The 20070-nt window shown below is 41.6% G+C and overlaps 2 protein-coding genes across 4 annotated transcripts; both read right to left on the bottom strand.

The window, feature by feature from the left end:
- Nucleotides 1-2379: 2379 nt before the first annotated feature.
- Nucleotides 2380-7225, bottom strand: hint3 (histidine triad nucleotide binding protein 3). Of its 2 annotated transcripts, XM_028471122.1 has the most exons (5): nt 7064-7225; nt 6256-6373; nt 5393-5462; nt 5164-5290; nt 2380-3426 (listed from the first exon to the last, which is right to left on the bottom strand). In XM_028471122.1, the coding sequence occupies exons 1-5, from the start codon at nt 7205-7207 to the stop codon at nt 3379-3381; spliced, it is 507 nt and encodes a 168-aa protein (XP_028326923.1). In that variant the 5' UTR covers nt 7208-7225; the 3' UTR covers nt 2380-3378. The 2 variants fall into 2 exon arrangements, with proteins under 2 accessions (XP_028326923.1, XP_028326924.1); XM_028471123.1 differs by lacking the exon at nt 6256-6373 and having other exon boundaries at nt 7042-7225.
- A 1880-nt stretch (nt 7226-9105) lies between these two features.
- On the bottom strand, nt 9106-19568 carry ncoa7a (nuclear receptor coactivator 7a). 2 transcript variants are annotated; one of them, XM_028470587.1, is made up of 7 exons: nt 19440-19568; nt 18147-18339; nt 17402-17554; nt 17128-17280; nt 16952-17047; nt 10334-10407; nt 9106-10134 (listed from the first exon to the last, which is right to left on the bottom strand). In XM_028470587.1, the coding sequence occupies exons 1-7, from the start codon at nt 19463-19465 to the stop codon at nt 9996-9998; spliced, it is 834 nt and encodes a 277-aa protein (XP_028326388.1). In that variant the 5' UTR covers nt 19466-19568; the 3' UTR covers nt 9106-9995. The 2 variants fall into 2 exon arrangements, with proteins under 2 accessions (XP_028326388.1, XP_028326389.1); XM_028470588.1 differs by lacking the exons at nt 18147-18339; nt 19440-19568 and adding an exon at nt 17693-18088.
- Nucleotides 19569-20070: the final 502 nt, after the last annotated feature.

Below are 20070 nucleotides of genomic sequence, written 5' to 3'. Positions count from 1 at the left end.
GCACATATTTACGTTTATTCCGCAGTAATAACATCCTAATCTGCGCATGCGTGAACAGGTAACCTCTCCAGCTCGAGTAATCTGCTTTACTTCGTCCTTATCTCTAAACCCCGCCTCCTGCCAACTGATTGGCTCGTTGGATCAAACCATTGGTCGCTCCACATGTCAATCAAAGATGTTTCACAGGGCAAAGACAAAGTCTCCTCAAGCTTGTCAGCAATGCTGAGTTTGGATGTTTTCTATCTCTGATGACGCCTTCCTTTGAGTGTAAGTTAAACCAAAATCTGTGTCACTTTATTTGGAATATATTTAAACTGGAAGATCACAGAAATAATGAAGCGGAGTTGGAACTTGTTTTTAAATTGTAAATATGAGTTAAGTTTTTTAGAATGTTGATATTGCTGCAACTGGGATTTATTTATTTATTTTTTAGCAAAATATGGATTTTTATATGTATATTTAAGATATAATCTGTTTACTATTAGAAATTACTCTTCCCAACTGATCATAAATGGGAAGATTCAAGTTTTATCTTTTAATCTTGTACATCTAAAATATTTACAGTTGTGATTGATTTTTATTAACTAGGAGTACTATAAACAAAACAATCAATCATAAACAATATTCAAATAATGGAAAGTTAATGAGAATAAATCCTGATAATCCAGAATTCCTAATAGGATTATCAGTGTTGTATTATTGTGCTTAACAGAGGTGGTGATGGGGACAAACAGCAGGAGCGTCTCCACTGTGGAAGCAGAGGATGTCAGCCAAGTAAACAATGACACAGCAGTGTGTGTTGTTTCTGTGAAAAACTTAAAGGAGAACTGGCAAAGATGGTCCAGTGAGCATCAGGAATACCAAAAGCACAACTCCTTCGGTATGGACACCAATCAGAGGTTGGAGGTCCCTCAGAGGGAACAGGGGGACTATGGTAAACCCAGGAAGGGATCCATAACAGAACAACGTGGACAAGACGCCCACACACACATCAGCAGAGAAATCCAGGAGCTGTGTGAGGTGATAAGGACTATCGGTGAGCCACGAGACGCAGACGTGGGTGGATGTGCCAGTGAGAAGAAGGTGTTCACTGTAGAGTTTGGGAAGCTGTTTGACCATTACGTGGCTATTTCCAACAAACTGGTGGGAATCCTTCTACGAGCCAGGAAACAGAAGCTGGTTGACTTTGAAGGAGAGATGCTGTGGCAGGGAAAGGATGATCACTCAGTCATCACATTGCTGCACTGATAAATTGTTTGTTACACGACTAATGTTTTCCTTCTTTTTCTTTATTTACTGCACATGCTGTCGAAGGTTAACGCGACATGTAGAGCAATCTTTTCACAACAGCAATGCATGTTTTGTTATTGCAATTAAATAAATGAGTTTATTTTATAGCATAATTGTGACCATCACTAACCCTTTCTAAGGGTAAGAAAAACTTTATTAAAGGTGCAGTCTGCAACTCTGACTTTTTGTCATATTTGCTAAAGCAGTCACTATGTAAGGACAGCTTTACATTAAACTAGTAGTTTGTATGAAAAAAAAAACCAGACTCATTGAATCCCCTGATGCTCCTGCAGCCTTTGGCAGATTGCCAGAATGCACTGTGACCGAGCAAAAATAACCAATCAGAGCCAGGATTGTGTTTGATGGACTGTCTGACAGCTGTTGCTCACAGTCTCCACCCCTTTCCCATGGCTGGAGCGCCGTCTTTTTTACAGTGTATGGTCTGGAGGAGTAGAAGATGGAATTGGTGATTTTTCTGCTTGAAAGGTAATTACTGCTGCTGTTTGATTTGTAATTGTTACACTAGAAATCTGTAGTGCATGTGTTGTTCATGTGCACGCAGCAGCCTCCACTTGGGCTGCTGTAAGTGACACTGTGTTGTTGCTGCTGTTCCTACTGAGGTGTGTAAATATTGAGCAGTAATATGCTTTTAACAATTCATGTCATATTACTGTGATGTTGCTGTCTGACTAACGTTAGCTTGTTAGCTCCTCTGAGGGAGGGACTTTGTAAAGTTTGGAGGCAGGGCAAGAGAGCAGCGGGGAGGGAGGGGGAGAGAGGGATCTGAAAGTCACGGACTGCAACTTTAAAGGGAGAATATAAAAGAGAGGACAGTGTTACACCTACAGTATGTGAGGGGGAAGGGAACAGGGAAGAAGGAGTCAGGGTAGGACAATTGAAGGGGTGGGAAAGAGTCGACAGTTTAAAGTGAGTGAAATGTGATGTTATAGTTGTGCATATTGTTGACTATGTTAAAACTGCAGGAAAATTAAGTTAAAACATGACATTTTATTCAATTTAAGTTTTTAGAAATGTTTGTTTCTTGTCCTCAATTTTTATTTTAAGCAAGTACACAAACAAGAACGTAACTATTTATTTGATCAGCAAAGTTTATTCATCTCTGTAGTGGTGTTTATTGGAAATTTTATAAAAGCATTAATACTTCTAAAACAACAACAGTGCAACAAGCCACTCTGATCTGCAATTTCATTGTTCAATGACAATAAAGTAACTTTACAACATTGTATGGAGAATATATTAGTGATATATACAGTAAGTTTCTGAGTATTTACATGTCCTCATATTGTGTAATGTGTTGATCACAGATATAGAACACGATGTTGTCAGAGTGAGAGTGAAACATAAGAACACCCATGACACACAATACAGTGTTTTAGAAGAAGCCTGAGCATAGATACATACATACGCGTGTGTCTCAGATACTACCCACACAAAAAACATTCATAAATTATTTATTCTGAATTAAATATTTAAATTGACACCCACTGCACAGCATATACTATGTTTGTCTTCCTTTCCAGAGCCGAGCAGAACGTAGCATCACTGAATTTTACATATGATCATCTTTAGCAGTGTTAACAGAGAATTTATTACCATAACGTAACTTAGTGTCTTACAGTCTTGTAGCCTCGATAACATTACATGTAATTAAATGCTTTTTCATGCGTTTCTTCATGTCAGCTGAGAACATCAGGGCACAACGAACCAATACAATCCACTATAATTCTTTCCTTATCAGATTAGCTCATTTGACATCTTTACATGCATCAAGTACTATTAAAAGCAGAGAGACAATTGCACCTAAAGCGCCAACTTTTATTTTTGGTATTAATTAACATAGCACTAAATGGAATCACTTTTGAAGCTCATTGGGTCAATTAAATTTATACTTTTCCTGCAAGAGAATTATGATTCATTTCCTTCAAAAACAGAGAAGATTTTTTTCCTAATCATTTTTTTAATATTTTGTCATGCTGGTGGCGTCCACTCCAGGTTTGTTTTTTTAATAATAAAATAAAAACAAACACTGTTGTTAGTTTCTCCAGTATGTGAGCAGTCAGCAGAGGATCAGTTGGTCTCTCCTTTACAGTTAAGAAGCTCTATCAGCTGGTCAGCCTGCAAAGCAAACACATGTAAGAGAAGAACATTGAACTAAAAGCAGACATTGTGTCATTAAAACAAACATATTGATTATGTTGGACACCTACTTCCATCCAACATGAGCGTATTCTTTGTAATGGTTAGCAGTGGACTTTTATTTGAATTAATTTTGTATCTAAGACAGTTCAACAAACGTGCTTTTCAGGAATTGTTCACTTTAACTTTACTAATACATCGACATTTTTCTTTTTATAACTGGAACTAGGGCTGCACAATTAAAGCCAAAATGATAATCACAATTATTTTTATCAATATTTTAATCAATGCGTTTTGAAATCACAATTATTTATCATATTAGGGAATCTGTGTTTTTGTTAGGGCTGAACAATTTTGGAAAGTAATCAAATTGCAATTTTTTTTCTCAATATTGCGATTTAATATGCAATTATTTTTTTCAAGGGCCTCTTGTCATGTATTTGTCAATGATCACAAGCAATAAATCAATCTGTTTCATAATAAACAATTTCAGATTTATTTAAATTTTAAATAAATACAAAATATACATTTTAAAGCACAGATTACAACAATAAAGCAAACAAATCTGCGGCTTCACCTCTTCAACGTATCTAAATAACTTCACATTTCATGAAACATGTAAACATGTGGACTGTAATTCTTAAACACTCTCTGAACTTAACAGGACAAGACAACAGGACGAACAAATAAATAAATAAAACGCAGCCTTTGCGATTAGAAAATCGCGTTTTATGATATTGCGATAGTATCGCAAATGCAATTAATCGTTCAGCCCTAGTTTTTATTGCACTACTTTTAAACAGACAATATGTGTACAGTTTACAGTGCAAAATTAAGCTTAAAAATTGAATTATAATGGATTTTTAAAAGTGAACCCAAGATTTTAAAATGTACCAAACCCTAAGTGAATAAATACACTATTACAGCGTGCAAAGCCCGTATTTCAAATGTAAATATATTGCAGACGATTAGATTAATTTAATCGTGGCAACCAAAATCGTGATCACGATTAAAATGTCATTAACTGTGCAGCCCTAACTGGAGCACTTAGTAGGGGTGTCCCGATCCGATATTGATATCGGTCCGATATCAGCCAGAAAACGAATATTGAATTTTATCGGACTGCATCTAAAATCTCCGATATAAGCGCTCCCATTTTTTTAGTGAAGACTAAGAGCAATGATCACACTGTTTTGTGCACAGTCAGTGAAATTGGAGCTGTGAACTCTTAACTTTGCGATACAACACAATATTGTGTTGTTGTTTTTGTCCCCGCCCTCAGTTGTTCCCACTATATGCTAACAGTAAAAAACAGCTGAAGTGAACTTTGTTTGCACTTTAAAAGTACAATTTGTTTTTATTGGATTTATTTAGGTTATTTTTCAGAGTCTGATCATTTTTATTTATTTAATTCAAATGTAGAATACTGTAGATAATATGGTAAAGGTTAAAATGTATGTAACCTATTGGTTAATAATAAATGGGTCAGTTTTTCTCATACCTACTGTTGCTGACTATTGTTCTCTGTTTGAGTAACATCACTTGATCAATTATTTTCTATTCCACATTCCACACTACAAAATAAGTAATAAACGTATGTATGATTCGTGCTGATATCGCATCGGATCAATATCGGTATCGGCCAATACTCAAGGCTGCAATATCAGTATTGTATCGAAAGTGGAAAAGTTGTGTTGGGACATCCCTAGCACTTACTGTAATGAACCAGTAGGAGTTAAGTCTGTACATTAACCGTGACAGGAATCCCATCTGACTGGCTGGAGCCAGGACGTGCAGGTGCAGATGAGTGACAGAACAGAACGGGGGCCAGTGAAAGCCAAACCTGTGGAGGGACGAAAGAGCAATGAAGACGTGCTGTGTGATGTGAGCAGTACAAAGAACAAGGGGAGGAGCTGTGATGTGTGCACCACGCGTCTCAGCCCACCTGACATCACTGAAGTCTGAAACATTATTTTTCCGCAGAATCTCCTTCCCCGCCTCGACCATTCGATTCACTAAGAAAACAAGAAGAAGAAGAAAAACCTGTTTGTGCAGTCACAGCCAAAACAAAGGGCCTGATGAGTTTTACTTTGAAAATTCTTAGTGCATAGGGCTGGGCAAAAAAATCCATTTCATCAATTTTTCAAGTTTGCAAATTCGAGTTTTAAAAAAATAAATAAAAATAAATAATATATATATACCTGTATATATTTTTTTCCCCACCAGTTTTTTTGGAATTTTTTGCATTCCGTAGTCGTGGGTTACCGTAGCGCGATGTGAGCCAGCCCTCTCTTTGTTTACCCTTTGAGTAGGATATTCTTTTTTCTTGCACTACTGGCTTTGTTATTTATTTATTGTTCAGTGGCCCTAATCCTCTTCCGTAGCTATATGTGTGCCACAGGTATGTTTAATTTTTCATTCGCACTATGCTGAGATGCTAAGGGAAGAGTTTATTATTATTTTTAATTGTAATGTTAAATGTTATAAAATATGTAGTTATCTGATTTCTTAATCAGAAAATTGAAGCTACTGTGAAGTTGCTGTTACACTTTTGCTTAAACCTGGGTTAAAGCTTGAAATAGTTGAATGACGGAGCCTCATTTACTTTTTATTTTTGGATTGTTCTATGCATTTTAACTCTTGAGGACAATCACAGTAATAAAGTTGCACTTTTGACAATAAATCTGATGTCTGCAGTTATTTTTAAGTGCATTGGAAAAAAAACTAAAAATTTCTTTTCAAAAAATCTGTTTTTATGTGGAAGCTTTTTTTTTTTTTTTTACTGTTGTGAGAGGATTGAAAGCTCACCCAAAGGCACATGTTCTTTGCTGAGTGATTTGCAGTTGCCAACATGTTTAGTTGGAATAACGAGGTAATGATGAGGAGCAGCAGGTTTAATGTCCCTAAAACACGAGATCTCTTCATCCTGTAACAAAAACACACCCTTGATTAAAAACATTGTTTGTTGTTTTTTTTTGTTTTTTCATTTAAGGCTGTGAATGTTATCACATTAACCCTTTTTGTAAGGTAAATTTGTTTGAAAAAATTACCATGTTGTTTTTTTTTTTTTAGAACATTATTGAAAAATGTAAAATATGTAAAATACAAGACGGGAAAACTCGCAAAAACATTGTGAGTTTAAAATGATAACGCATAACTACATTCAATAAACAGAACACACATAAACACCAAACAGCAGGAGCAAAGGACATTATTAATGATTCAGTTATAGGTTTTTAAAAAATATCAAGGATTGAGTGATGACAGTATTACTTTCATTTACACTAAATAATAACATGAAGGCTGGTACAATATTATTATTAGTATTCATAATATTATTATTATCATAGTATTCATAATAATTATACAATAGTTTATGTCTGAACACAGTGAACAGATTTTAATAAGGTTATAATTTAAACTGCAGTTATCTCAAATTGACACTGGATTTTTTTTTTTTTTTAATAATCTATAAACTAGATTATTTCCACACTTCATTCTAATGGTTTACTTTTGTTATATATATATATATATCAGGTCAAAGCACCAGTGACACAGGGCCAGCTAGCTGCTAAAGGCACTTATTATTATTACCAGTGTTGTAAATAAGCCTCACACTGTGAAGAAGCTCAGTTCCCATTTCGTTGTTTACGATCCTGCAGAAGATACATTTCTTATCGTAGGCCTCGGTAGAGGAGCGACCGGCTGTGGAAACAACATCTACCGGTGGGACGGTTTGTGCGGTTTGAGCAGCGGCCATTGTTGTTTAGATGAACCCGCCCTGTCGATCAAAGAGATCATCGAGCAACCAACAAGGCACGATAAGAAGATCCCAGACACCAGAGAACCGGACCACACAAAAGCCAACAACACTATTGGAAGCATATGTGTTCCATAATTCAATTTAAAATGGATTAACAGAAATGTAGCTGCTTTTTTTTTTTTTTTTTTTTTTAAACTCATAAATTAAAAATGAATAATAAATAATCCAAACTGCATTTTCATTTTCTTCCAAAGGTTGCTTATTTTGTAACTTAATTAAAATGACAATGGAAATTACATTTAAGTTTTAATTTTCAAAAGACACAAGCTGTACGTAAGCGATGAAACAAATCCAATATAAACAACAACCTCAGGGACAATCAGATAATCATAAAGACGGTTTGAGAGCAAAATGCAAAAATCTAAATAATTAACAAATAAAAAGTCTGACCCCTCTTTTTTAAATACTAAACTTACATACACAATAAACAATTGTTTAATGTGTATTAAAGTGTGTATTTTTTTAATTCAAACACAGAAATGTGTCATCTTGAACACAAAAAAATACATAAATAAATAAATGAAATATGTAACAATGACTTATGATCCATTGCAGTTTCTTACATTACATTTTTTTTTTTTTTTTAAGCAAGAATACTATTAAACATGTATTGTACGTGTTCACATTACCATACTGCGAACATATTTTGAATCAGCAGGGAGTGCTGTTGTTTTATTTAATCTGTGCTTTGGCCTACACTGCTACGTACACTAAAATAATGAAATTATTTCTTATGAGCTTGACTTGTCAATAATTTACCTTTCAGAACCAATGAAAGTGACAACATTGCACTGAATGGGATTTAAGTAGGTAATCTAAGACTTCACCGCATAATGTAATGGATTAGGACTGTAAATTAGTTTAAAATGTTTCTTTTCTTTTATGTCCTTCAGTTTATGAATGCTCATGAACAGAAAGTAGTACACTATAAAACACTCCTCAGATGGGTTTAAACTATATTATTATTATTATTATTATTATTATTATTATTATTATTTATTATTATTTATTATTTATTATTATTATTATTATTATTATTATTATTATTATTATTATTTATTATTATTATTATTATTATTATTATTATTATTATTTATTGTTATTTATTATTATTATTATTATTATTATTGAAATACCTTTAATGTTATGGTTTTCTTTTCCTTTCCATTCCAGTAATGGTGATGTATATATATAAAAAAAAACTATTCCAAAAATGACAGCAACACAATGATATTTTAATATTGATTAAAATAAGTATAATTACTAAAACACTTTTGTTAAATTTTTAAACATGATGTTTTGAAGATGGTTTTATTATTGGGTTCTCATGAGGGCCTACATATTTACTGAGAAAGGGGAATAATGTACTCAGCTCTCACACAGCTGTGAGAGCTGAGTGCATTGGTTTTGTGTGTTTTCCAGGTATACTTCCATTTCCTCTGACAAACCACATGTTTCATTTTTAGGTATCAGTGCTAGTTGTGTGACGTGAGCGGTCCTAAACAGAACTAGGCCACACACATCGGAGCAACACATCGTTTGTGATCAAATAATTGATAAAAGAGGATTGAACAAAAATATGGTCAACTATGGAATCAGCATATTATTTGGCAGGTCCCCTATTCCAAGATACTAGTGTTTTTTTATTTAATATAATAATTTGTTTGCTATTTGGTGTGTTTGTTTCAGGTTGTTTAGTCTGTATTAATGCCTTAGGATTTATGTATCCATTTAAAATGTTTCATATTATTTTGTAACTTGTATGTAGAAACAAATTTCATAGAATAATGAGATGTATTTCAACTGTGATAACAGTAAATTACACAGATGCAACATGAAACATGTTGAGTTTAATGTGCATTGACATCATCGACGAAGGCAGCGCCAGCACTGTCTGTGACACTCAGACAAACCATTTTATAATAAAAGCATTTAAATACAAACATTTGGTTTTTTTTAAAAAAAAAAAATACAAAAGATATTAAATGTGCATTGTTGGTATTCGAACAAGTCTCAAATACAAAACAAAGATAAACAAGAACTGACCGTTGGCTGCAGACTTCCCTTTCTTGACATACAGTATATCACATTTCACAGAGAGCAACACATAAAGTAAGTATCACTTGACGCAGTGGCATTTCAATTAAAAATGTGACTTGCATGACCAACATCAGACAGCTAGGCTGCTGTGTGGTCATAGTACAGTGTCTCGACCACAAAGGAGGATGTTCGTTCAACTCAAAAACACACGCAAACACAGACAAATCTTGAACACACACAATCAAAATGATATAAATATACAAAGCCAGTTAGAAGAACTAGAATAATAAGTTAGGTAGAGATTCTCCTAAAACCTGGCAGCGCTTTTAGTCGACTTAGTCGACCAAAAATGTTCTCCATTAACGAAGAAGTACAGCTTTAATGTCCTCTCATTTACAGCTCGGTGCAGTTCTGCTGGTTTGTTGTTAGCTGTTAAAAGTAGTAAAGTTTGAAACACAGGATGGCTCATTGATGAGGAATGTTTGATAGGTGCATAACAATCAATATCTAGCCTGAGAACCACAACGACAACTTCAAGCTGTACCCGGAGTGACACAAGCCACCTGCACAGATGCATTACCAGCTGCTTTGTCGACTGCAAGTGTCTTCACTGCTCCATAAGTCTCATTGTGTTGTCACTGTAGACTGAGCAGTCGTGTAGAATTCAGTATTTAAGGTATCGCGTTCAATCGTGCACAGTCCAGACCTCAAGGTCTAGCACCACAAAGTCTTCCTGTGTAGAGAGCGGTGCATTTTGAAAAGTGGCACAAGAGAAACTGGCACCGTGGTACAACTCAGCGTCCAACCAGAGCGCGAAGCCACTCCTAAAAACCAGAGGAGAATTGATTCAGTTTTGCTGAATCCTTATCACAATGTAAACAAACTTCACTCTAACTGATTTTCACAATCCTAATCTGTTAGCAGGGGCTATTTTATTGAATTTATATTACCTTATGACAGTCACAGATAACATTATTTAATTTTTTTTTTTAGGGAATAAGCAGTTCCCTAAGTGTAACTTACCCCCCACCACCAATCTGCAGAGATTCCGAGTTCCCACTGACAAAATAAGAGTTCTTTCCACTCCACCTGTATGCCTTAAAAAAAAAAGATGAATCTTAAAACAACATTCAGAACAAGTCAAATCATGTCCTAATATCTATCTCTATCTCAATGCACTGGTGGACTGGGACCAAAATTCAACCCTGGGATTATCTGTCCAGACCAGCCCACTACTTTATCAGAGGATATAATGTAGAAGCTAATATGAAGTCAGTGATGCTCAACATGTGGTTCTTTTTAATTATTATTCCCCCAGAAAACCTTAAAAGGGGGGAACTTTAACTCCTTTTTACCTTTTTCCTTTGGTCATTTTTCAATTTTCTTTGTCCCACTTTTACCCCTTTTCAAAACTTTTTTCAGACTTTGGCTACTGTTTGCCAATAAATATCTTTTTTCCCATATATTTTTTGTCCATTTTTGCAAGTTCTTTTAGACACTTTTATACAATTTTTGTCCTTTATTTATTTTTTTTGGGCCACTTTTCATCCCAATAAGCTACCTTTTGCTCTATAAATACCACTTGTTTCCTTTTTTCCCTACACTTTGCCTCTTTTTGTTGCACATTTTAGCCATTTTTCACTATCGTTTGCCACATTTTGCCCATTAAAGCTACCCTTTGCCTTTACATACTGCCTGGTTCCTCTTTATTTGTCCATTTTTGACCACTCTTGACTGCTTTTGGCCCACTTTAGTTACTTTTCACTCTTTTCTTGCCATGTTTTTGCCACTTTTGGACCATTTTTGGCCACTAGTTACCATGTCTGTGTCACGGGACTGAACTGAGGCTCAAGCGCAGACAACACAACAGGAGGCACAGATACAATTAAATGATTTATTCCATAAACAGAATATAACAGAAAACCTACCAGCGCCCTAAGTGGGGTGGTGGAGAAACTAAAGAAGTGCTGAGCAAACTGAGGGAGACCTAATACTAAGATTAAATAAAAACGATCAGGAAACTACTGACGAACAAACAAAATCCTAGGTCTAAAGGCATAAACTCAGAATGGGCTAAACTAACAAAGAAAACCTCTGAACCCCAAATGGGCAGGAACACGGAGACGCTCGAGCTGCAGCCAACACGGAAGAAACGACGGAGCCTGGCACAGGAGTGGGGAAGAACCAGCTGAAGGGTGGAGTGAGCTTAGGGATTTCAGAGGTGATGGTAGTTGCAGGTGGGAAGGAGGCAGGAGAGATCCCAGCGGCAGAGAGGGTCAAAGTGAACACTGTTTATGGTTTGGCGTTGGTTTGTGGTCTGCCGATGTCTTAAGTAGTGGTGTGAATACTTGCAGGTGGGGAGACCACTCCCCGCCGCAGCTGGAAGCAATCCTGATGATCAGAGGTGAGTAGTCCGGACAGTGATGAATGGAGACCACCAGATGGTGCCAACGGACCAATTCAGGAGATGCCAGAGGTAGAGGACATGACAGTACCCCCCCCTCCTACGTGCGCCTCCAGGCGCACGACCAAAACGTTCAGGACGCCGCCGCTTGAGATCCCTGATTAGGTCAGGGCAAAGGATCTGACTGCGGGGGACCCAGCTCCTCTCCTCAGGCCCGTAACCCTCCCAGTCCACGAGAAACTGGAGGCCGCGACCCCTGCGGCGGACATCCAGCAAGCGCCGAACCGAGTAGGCGGGCGAGTCATCCACCATCCTGGGAGGAGGGGGGGGGGGAACAGGAGGAGCCAGGGGGGAGTCCCTGGCGGGCCTGACCTGCGAGACATGGAACGTGGGGTGAATTTTCAAAGTTCTGGGAAGGGTGAGACGTACCGCTGTCGGACTGATGATCCTCTCCACGGGGAAGGGACCGATGAACCGGGGTGCCAGCTTTCTAGATTCGACCTTCAGAGGGAGGTCCTTGGCCCTCAACCAGACTCGTTGGCCCACAGAGTAGGTTGGTGCCGGGCAGCGACGGCGGTTGGCCTGCCGCTCCATCCTCTCAGTTGATTGTATAAGTCCGGCCCTGGCCCTGTCCCAGACCCTTTTGATCTGGCTGACGAAGGCTTGAACAGAGGGAACGGAGAGTTCTTGTTCCTGGGAGGGGAACAACGGAGGTTGGTAGCCGAGGGAGCACTGAAAAGGAGACATCCCCAGAGAAGAGTTTATTTGTGAATTGTGTGCATACTCCACCCAGGCCAGATGCTCAACCCAGGCAGTGGGGTTGGAGGAGACCAGACACCGGAGGTACGTCTCCAGAGACTGATTGGCCCGCTCCGCTTGGCCATTAGACTGGGGGTGAAAGCCAGAGGTGAGACTGAGGGTGGCCCCTAGGGCAGCGCAGAAGGCCTTCCAGACTCCGGAGATGAACTGTGGACCACGGTCCGAGACAATGTCTGCTGGTATCCCATGCAACCGGAAGACGTGGTCAACTAGGAGGGATGCCGTCTCCCTGGCTGAGGGGAGTTTGGGAAGGGCGACGAAGTGTGCTGCTTTGGAAAAACGATCAACAATGGTGAGGATGACCGTGTTACCTCCAGAAGGGGGTAGCCCCGTGACGAAATCCACAGCGATGTGTGACCAAGGCCGAGAGGGCACCGGGAGTGGTTGAAGGAGACCCGAGCTGGGTCTGGAAGGGGTCTTGCCCCGGGAGCAGGTGGGGCAAGTGGCGACAAAGTCCCGAGTGTCCCTTTCGAGAGAGGGCCACCAAAACCTCTGCCGAAGGATGGCTGTGGTCCGGAAGCCCCCAGGGTGGCAGGCGAAGCGAGAGGTATGAGCCCACTGGAGCACCTGGGTACGCACAGACTCAGGAACATAGAGAACATTAGGCGGGCAGTTACCTGGGATTGGTTGTTGGGACTGTGCTTGACGGACCTGATCCTCCACTTGCCAGGTTAAAGAGGCGACAAGACGAGCAGGGGGAAGGATAGATTCAGGGTCACCAGAGGGTTCGTCGCAGGAGAACTGACGAGACAGGGCATCCGGCTTGATGTTACGGGACCCCGGGCGATACGTGAGGGAAAACTGGAAGCGACCAAAAAACAGCGCCCAGCGGGCCTGCCGAGAGTTCAATCTCCTGGCTGAACGAATGTACTCCAAGTTTTTATGGTCTGTCCAGACAATGAATGGGTGCTCTGCCCCCTCCAGCCAGTGACGCCACTCCTCTAGAGCGAGCTTGACCGCCAGCAGTTCCCGGTTCCCCACATCGTAGTTCCGTTCTGCTGGGGTCAGGCGGCGAGAGAAGAAGGCACAGGGATGCAGCTTTTGGTCAGATGGGGTCCTCTGGGAGAGTACGGCCCCAACCCCGGAGTCAGATGCATCCACCTCGACCACAAACTGAAGGTGGGGATCTGGCTGAACAAGGATAGGAGCAGAGGTAAAGCGTACCTTGAGGGACTGGAATGCTTGCTCGGCCTTGGGGGTCCACTGGAAGGGAATTGAGGTGGAGGTCAGGGCTGTGAGAGGGGCTGCCACCCTACTATAATCACGGATGAAGCGGCGGTAAAAGTTAGCGAAGCCCAAAAAACGCTGTAACTGTTTCCGGGTCTCTGGCTGGGGCCACTCGGAGACAGCCGATAGCTTGGCCGGGTCCATCATCACACGTCCTGGGGAGATGACAAAACCCAAGAATGATACAGTAGTAATGTGAAACTCACACTTCTCCGCTTTAGCAAAAAGGCGGTTCTTCCACAGGCGCTCCAAAACCAAGCGGACATGGCGGACGTGTTCCTCCTGGTCTCTGGAATAAATCAGGATATCGTCTATGTAGACAAACACAAAGCGGTTGATCATATCCCGGAGCACATCGTTAACCAGGTTCTGGAAGACGGCGGGAGCATTCGTGAGGCCAAAGGGCATTACTAAGTACTCAAAGTGTCCCAGGGGGGTATTAAAACCCGTCTTCCACTCATCTCCCTCTCTTATTCTCACTAAATGATAAGCATTTCTCAGGTCTAGTTTGGAGAACACTTTGGCCCCGTGGAGAAGGGTGAAGGCAGAGTTTATCAGAGGTAGAGGGTACTTGTTCTTCACGGTTATATTATTTAGGCCCCGAAAGTCAATACAGGGTCGCAGGGACCCGTCCTTCTTATTTACAAAAAAGAATCCCGCACCTACCGGAGAAGTGGAGGGCCGAATGATACCTGCTGCCAGGGCGTCCCTGATGTATGTCTCCATGGCAGCCTGCTCGGGTTTAGAGAGGTTGTACAGACGGCCAGAGGGCAAGGTGGCTCCAGGCAGGAGCTCAATGGCACAGTCGTAGGGCCGGTGAGGAGGCAAGGATAGGGCATCCTCCTTACTGAAGACTGGAACTAGGTCATGGTAAACCTCAGGAACGCCGGACAGGTCTGGAGGCCGAGGATCTGGCCTGGGATTTACAGGAGCAGGGGATGGGGCTGAACGGAGACAGTTAGCATGACACCCAGTACTCCAGGACTTAACCTGGCTGCCGCACCAGTCAATAGAGGGGTTATGTTTAATCAACCAGGGGTGCCCCAGCACCAACTGTGGGCGAGAATGCTCCAGCAAGTGAAAAGTTAGTGTTTCGTGATGGTTACCTGCTAACCGGAGGGTAACAGGAACTGTCTTCCGGCGGATCGTGGCCAGGGGGAGGCCGTTGAGAGAACGGGCCTCTACGGGAGAATCCAGTGGCATTGACGGGATGTGGAGCTGCCTGGCGAGGGCCGAGTCCAGGAAGTTCTCCTCGGCCCCAGAATCCACCAGCACGGTCACAGAAAGTGATTGGTTCTGGTAGCTGAGTGTAGCGGGTAGCTGTAGCAGATGAGGGGAGGTGGAAGCAGTCCGACTCACTCGTAGACTCCCTGTCACGAGTGAGCCCTCTTTTTTGCTGGTCCCTTGGGGCAGGAAGCAATGAAGTGCCTCCATGACCTCGGAGGCAGCCTCAGGGCACGGTGTGGGCGTAGCAGGCTGGAGAGTGGGACTCAGTCGGCGGGAGGGTGCAGAGTCCCTCCAGTGTGAGCGCTCTCTGCGCCTCTCCCTCAAGCGATTGTCAAGCCGGATGGCGAGGGAGATTAGGGCCTCCAGGCTGCCCACCTCCTCCTTGGTGGCGAGTTCATCTTTCAGAGCCTCGGACAGTCCCCCATAGAATGACCTCTGGAGGGCCGGATCGTTGAACCCACTGGTAGCTGCAAGGGCCTGGAATTCCACGGAGTACTCTGCAACACTGCGGACCCCCTGCCTCAGGGCCATGAGGCGATCTCCAGCGTCTCGCCCCCGAACTGGGTGATCGAAGACGCGCCTCATGTCTGCAGAGAAGCGGGAGTAGGAGGTGCAGATCTCCCCCTGTTTCTCCCACACAGCTGTTCCCCAGTCCCGTGCAGGCCCTCGTAGAAGGCCAATTAGATATGCGATTTTAGCCCTATCGGACGCGTAGGAGGTCGGTTGTAACTCAAAGACAAGTGAAACCTGAGTCAGGAAGGCCTGGCACGAGCCGAGATCTCCAGCATAGCGCTCAGGAACCGGAACCGTGGGTTCACGGCCTACTGTGGCCAGAGCAGAGGGAGAACCTACAACCGTCGTCTCGGGGGCATTAATGGGGGTAGGCTGGCAACCTGACGCAGCTAGTGAAGATGCTAACACGGACTGCTGACCAGTCAGGTGAGACATTTGGCTGATTAGAGCTTTAACGCTAGACACGAGAGTCTTGAGTAGCTCCTCATGCCGGCCTAGAATCGCTTCATGACTAACTACAGCATGATGAGCGGCTGAGGCCTCATCTGTAGTGCGGTCTGCTGAGCTCATTATGGCCAAACCATACTGTCACGGGACTGAACTGAGGCTCAAGCGCAGACAACACAACAGGAGGCACAGATACAATTAAATGATTTATTCCATAAACAGAATATAACAGAAAACCTACCAGCGCCCTAAGTGGGGTGGTGGAGAAACTAAAGAAGTGCTGAGCAAACTGAGGGAGACCTAATACTAAGATTAAATAAAAACGATCAGGAAACTACTGACGAACAAACAAAATCCTAGGTCTAAAGGCATAAACTCAGAATGGGCTAAACTAACAAAGAAAACCTCTGAACCCCAAATGGGCAGGAACACGGAGACGCTCGAGCTGCAGCCAACACGGAAGAAACGACGGAGCCTGGCACAGGAGTGGGGAAGAACCAGCTGAAGGGTGGAGTGAGCTTAGGGATTTCAGAGGTGATGGTAGTTGCAGGTGGGAAGGAGGCAGGAGAGATCCCAGCGGCAGAGAGGGTCAAAGTGAACACTGTTTATGGTTTGGCGTTGGTTTGTGGTCTGCCGATGTCTTAAGTAGTGGTGTGAATACTTGCAGGTGGGGAGACCACTCCCCGCCGCAGCTGGAAGCAATCCTGATGATCAGAGGTGAGTAGTCCGGACAGTGATGAATGGAGACCACCAGATGGTGCCAACGGACCAATTCAGGAGATGCCAGAGGTAGAGGACATGACAGTCTGCCTCTATATGCTCGTCAAAAAAAAAACAAAAAACACGTAGCGGACTGGACTACTTTGGGTCAGCGGCCCACCGTGACACGGTATGTCAGATGGCCAGTCCACCCCATCTCAATGTAAGATATTGTTTCTATGGAAGAAATACTAGCTTCCAAAGTTGCTAATACCCAAGTTGATCGTGAACATCACTGTTCTTACCTTGAAGTCAGGGCTGAAGCTGAACAGGAAGGTTTCGCCTGTTCCGTAGCAGTATTTACTGACTTTGAAAGGGTCTGAAGAAAAAGCTCCAAACACCTAAAAAAAACAACAATAGGAAAAAACATTAATTTACCTGCATGTGTTTCAGGTCAAATGAATGGCCTAACAATGCAAACCTTTTTCTGCATGTCCTTAATGACCAGTAGCACAGGGCTGTCCAGACCAGCCATGTTTCTGTACAGAGTTTTGAGGCTGCTGCCATGAATGGCTGTGCTGTAGACCAGGTGCCATGGGTAGCCATGTGTCCTTGCTGGCATTTGAGCCACCAGCTATAAAGGGACGAGATGCTATTACATACCGTGATGACTATTACAAACTGTACTCTAGAAATAGTAAAATATCAATGCAAGTAAGGTATTTAGTTAGATTTCTCGGAGGTGTAAAACGTACCCGCTCTAGGTGAAGGTCATCTAACAGCTGGCTGTGATCACTCAGCACTGGTAGACCATTGTCATCCTCCTCGTGGTACTCTGCCTCTTCTGCCTCCGACTCCACTGAGCTACACAAACTTGTGCGACGTTTCGTGTCCCCAAATTTAACAATCTGTGGGTGAGCACAAGATGAGGGTCAGAAAACGCTCAAACACATCTTCTTTCAGTCTCATCACAGCTGCCATATAGTCATTAATCATCACTCCTTATAATTAATGCAAAGCAGGGCATGTTTTTTTCTTAATCCTACCTTAATATACGGCTCCACACAGTCACTGGCAAAATAAAGCACCCTAACGTTTTCTGGTAGTGGTCTCATAACTGCTGATTTTTTAATAAGCCTGCTGTGCCACATGCTTGCTCAGAGGTCTGTCTGGTGTGTCAAAGCACTTGTTTGCGCTCAGATGTAATTTTATTACTCGTTCCTGCACTGTAATTGGCTGTACCCTTAAGGGGCTGTGCTCTCATTGGTGAGCGCTCATACAAATACGTTTCTTTTTATGCCGAAAGAGGAAGGAAGAGGATGTGAGGGAGGGGAAGTCATGCCCTTATAAAGACAGATTCCTGAAACAGTGAAGATAAGTGCCAACTAAGCACTTAAAACAGCGTGCAATTTAACTGTAAATCATTCACCGTTGTTTAACAACCTTCTCCAACCTAATATTCCTCAAGGGGCTTTGGTGACATCACAGTCTATGATTTACCTTCCAGTCAGCACCTTTGCAGCTAACAGGGTTTCTCAGGTGTTTGTTCATCCCTGTCACGTCTTTTCCTGATGCCAGATATCGATTTGGATGCTTCTCCTGTACCAAGTAGTGGGACTGGTAGCATTTTCCAGTGTCTTTTGATGACATAGTAGGCGACCACTCAGAAAAAAAGGTGTAAAGGTGGTCAACCCTGCAAAAAAACAATGACAACAATAGTTTTAACACATACAAAACCAATACAAATATTAGTTTGTATATATTTTTTGCAAGCAAATGCAGCAATACAAATCCTGTGAAATCAATATGAGGTAGAGTTTGTAAATCTGACAACTCATGTTGTGTTTTCCCATGGGAAAATCAAAGCTCGTGAGATGTGCCTGGACATGAATGCATGCAACAAAGCAACACAAGTTATTCTTTAAGAAAACAAAAAAAAAATATTTTAGGCATTAGTCATATCCCGCTGAGCTGAAGTAACCCAAAAAAAAAAAAAAAAAACACAGAGTGAGCACACACTTGGATCTGTCTATAGAGCAGTGGTTCCCAACCAGGGGTGCGTGTTCCCCTAGGGGAACTTGAACACATTGCAGGGGGTACTTGGAAAACATTGATGAATCTATTTCCAACATGCTGAGTCATTTTCAAGCCAATGTCAGACACTGTACATGCTCATCCAACATCTTTTCCACCCGTTGACAATAAATTGCATTAATTAAATAAACAATATTGTGGCCTTAATAACCTACTAAATTGTTACTAACATGTTATGCACATTACTAAAAATTTAGGTAAATATATTCTCTGATGTACAATAATTGTAATGCACACAGTTAGTGTGCGTTAAACGTACAGGTTGATATTTCAGAGGCCAACATGTTAACAACATGTAAATAAAACAAGTAAGGTTACTAAATTGGAGTGACGAAGGGGTTCTCCTGATTTGAAGAGAGGCGTTGGGGGAGTACATGAGACAGAAAGGTTGGGGAACACTGCTATAGAGGATCTACATTCTTTTGATTCTATGTCTCTGATTGTTTCTAATGTCATTTACAACTTTTAAACCTTTTTTTGTCAAAAAATAAAAAAGCTTTCAAACTTATTTCTGCAGCCTTGTCTGATACATTATATAAAATGATGGGGTATTAAGTGCACACAATTTACCTAAACCATGGGCTTTCACCTTAATATTCAGCTTTAATCATTCCTAACAAATCAAGTCAAAGTATTGCAATCCCTTCCCAACTACAGTATATCATCTGCACCATCAGACCCACTGCTCGTTGTACTTACTCTCCAACGCTGTAGGTAACTCCCATGGCTCGCTGTAGAGAAAGGAGCTGTCAGAGGAAAATGACGTGTAAGTAGATCTTAGCTCATTCAGCCTGAGCCTCAGCCATTCCTGCTTTTATATGAGCAGAGGGAGCTGGACTAAGCCCTGTCCACCCCTCCCACACAGCATGCATGCAACGCACGCATGGATTTCACACGTCTGCATAAAATCCAGTGCTGGTCACTCATTAGCTAGAGACCAGCTCCAGGTCCCTGTCCTCTTTTTTTTTTTTTTTTTTTTAACTCTATAAAGTCGCTGTGACAGAGTTTTCTGTGGGACAGGATGCAGTGACATGGCCTACTGACACATGTCTGACCCACTGGGTCAAATCCATGCTTTAGTTTGCAAATTCTACTCAGTGCTTGGACAATAGAATGGATATGATTTAACTCCTCTAGTTTTAACTGGGCAGCACTAGGGCTGAACGCCTAATTGCGTTTGCAATATTATTGCGATATCATAAACCATGACTTTTTAATTGCAAAGGCACTGCAATTTTTTTAATTTTTTTTTTATTTCTTGTCCTGTCTTGTACTGTCCTGTTAAGTTCAGAGAGTGTTTAAGAAGTGAAGTCTACATGTTTTATGAAAC

Source organism: Gouania willdenowi, chromosome 16 (assembly GCF_900634775.1).
Source record: "Gouania willdenowi chromosome 16, fGouWil2.1, whole genome shotgun sequence".
Classification (NCBI taxonomy): domain Eukaryota; kingdom Metazoa; phylum Chordata; class Actinopteri; order Blenniiformes; family Gobiesocidae; genus Gouania; species Gouania willdenowi.
The sequence above is the reverse complement of the archived record's forward strand: the minus strand, read 5'-3'. Positions and strand labels throughout refer to the sequence as shown.

What these genes read in the sequence shown, in the direction of transcription:
- hint3 (XM_028471122.1), bottom strand. Translation starts at nt 7,207, where the DNA reads ATGGCCGCTGCTCAAACCGCACAAACCGTCCCACCGGTAGATGTTGTT. An exon ending in GAACTGAGCTTCTTCACAGT is followed by an intron (nt 6,374 to 7,063) that starts GTGAGGCTTATT and finishes TTTTTGTTACAG; the next exon opens with GATGAAGAGATCTCGTGTTT. An exon ending in TCAGACTTCAGTGATGTCAG is followed by an intron (nt 5,291 to 5,392) that starts GTGGGCTGAGAC and finishes GTCCCTCCACAG; the next exon opens with GTTTGGCTTTCACTGGCCCC.
- ncoa7a (XM_028470587.1), bottom strand. Translation starts at nt 19,465, where the DNA reads ATGGGAGTTACCTACAGCGTTGGAGA. An exon ending in GCAAAGGTGCTGACTGGAAG is followed by an intron (nt 17,555 to 18,146) that starts GTAAATCATAGA and finishes GCTCACCCACAG; the next exon opens with ATTGTTAAATTTGGGGACAC. An exon ending in ATGACCTTCACCTAGAGCGG is followed by an intron (nt 17,281 to 17,401) that starts GTACGTTTTACA and finishes GTCCCTTTATAG; the next exon opens with CTGGTGGCTCAAATGCCAGC.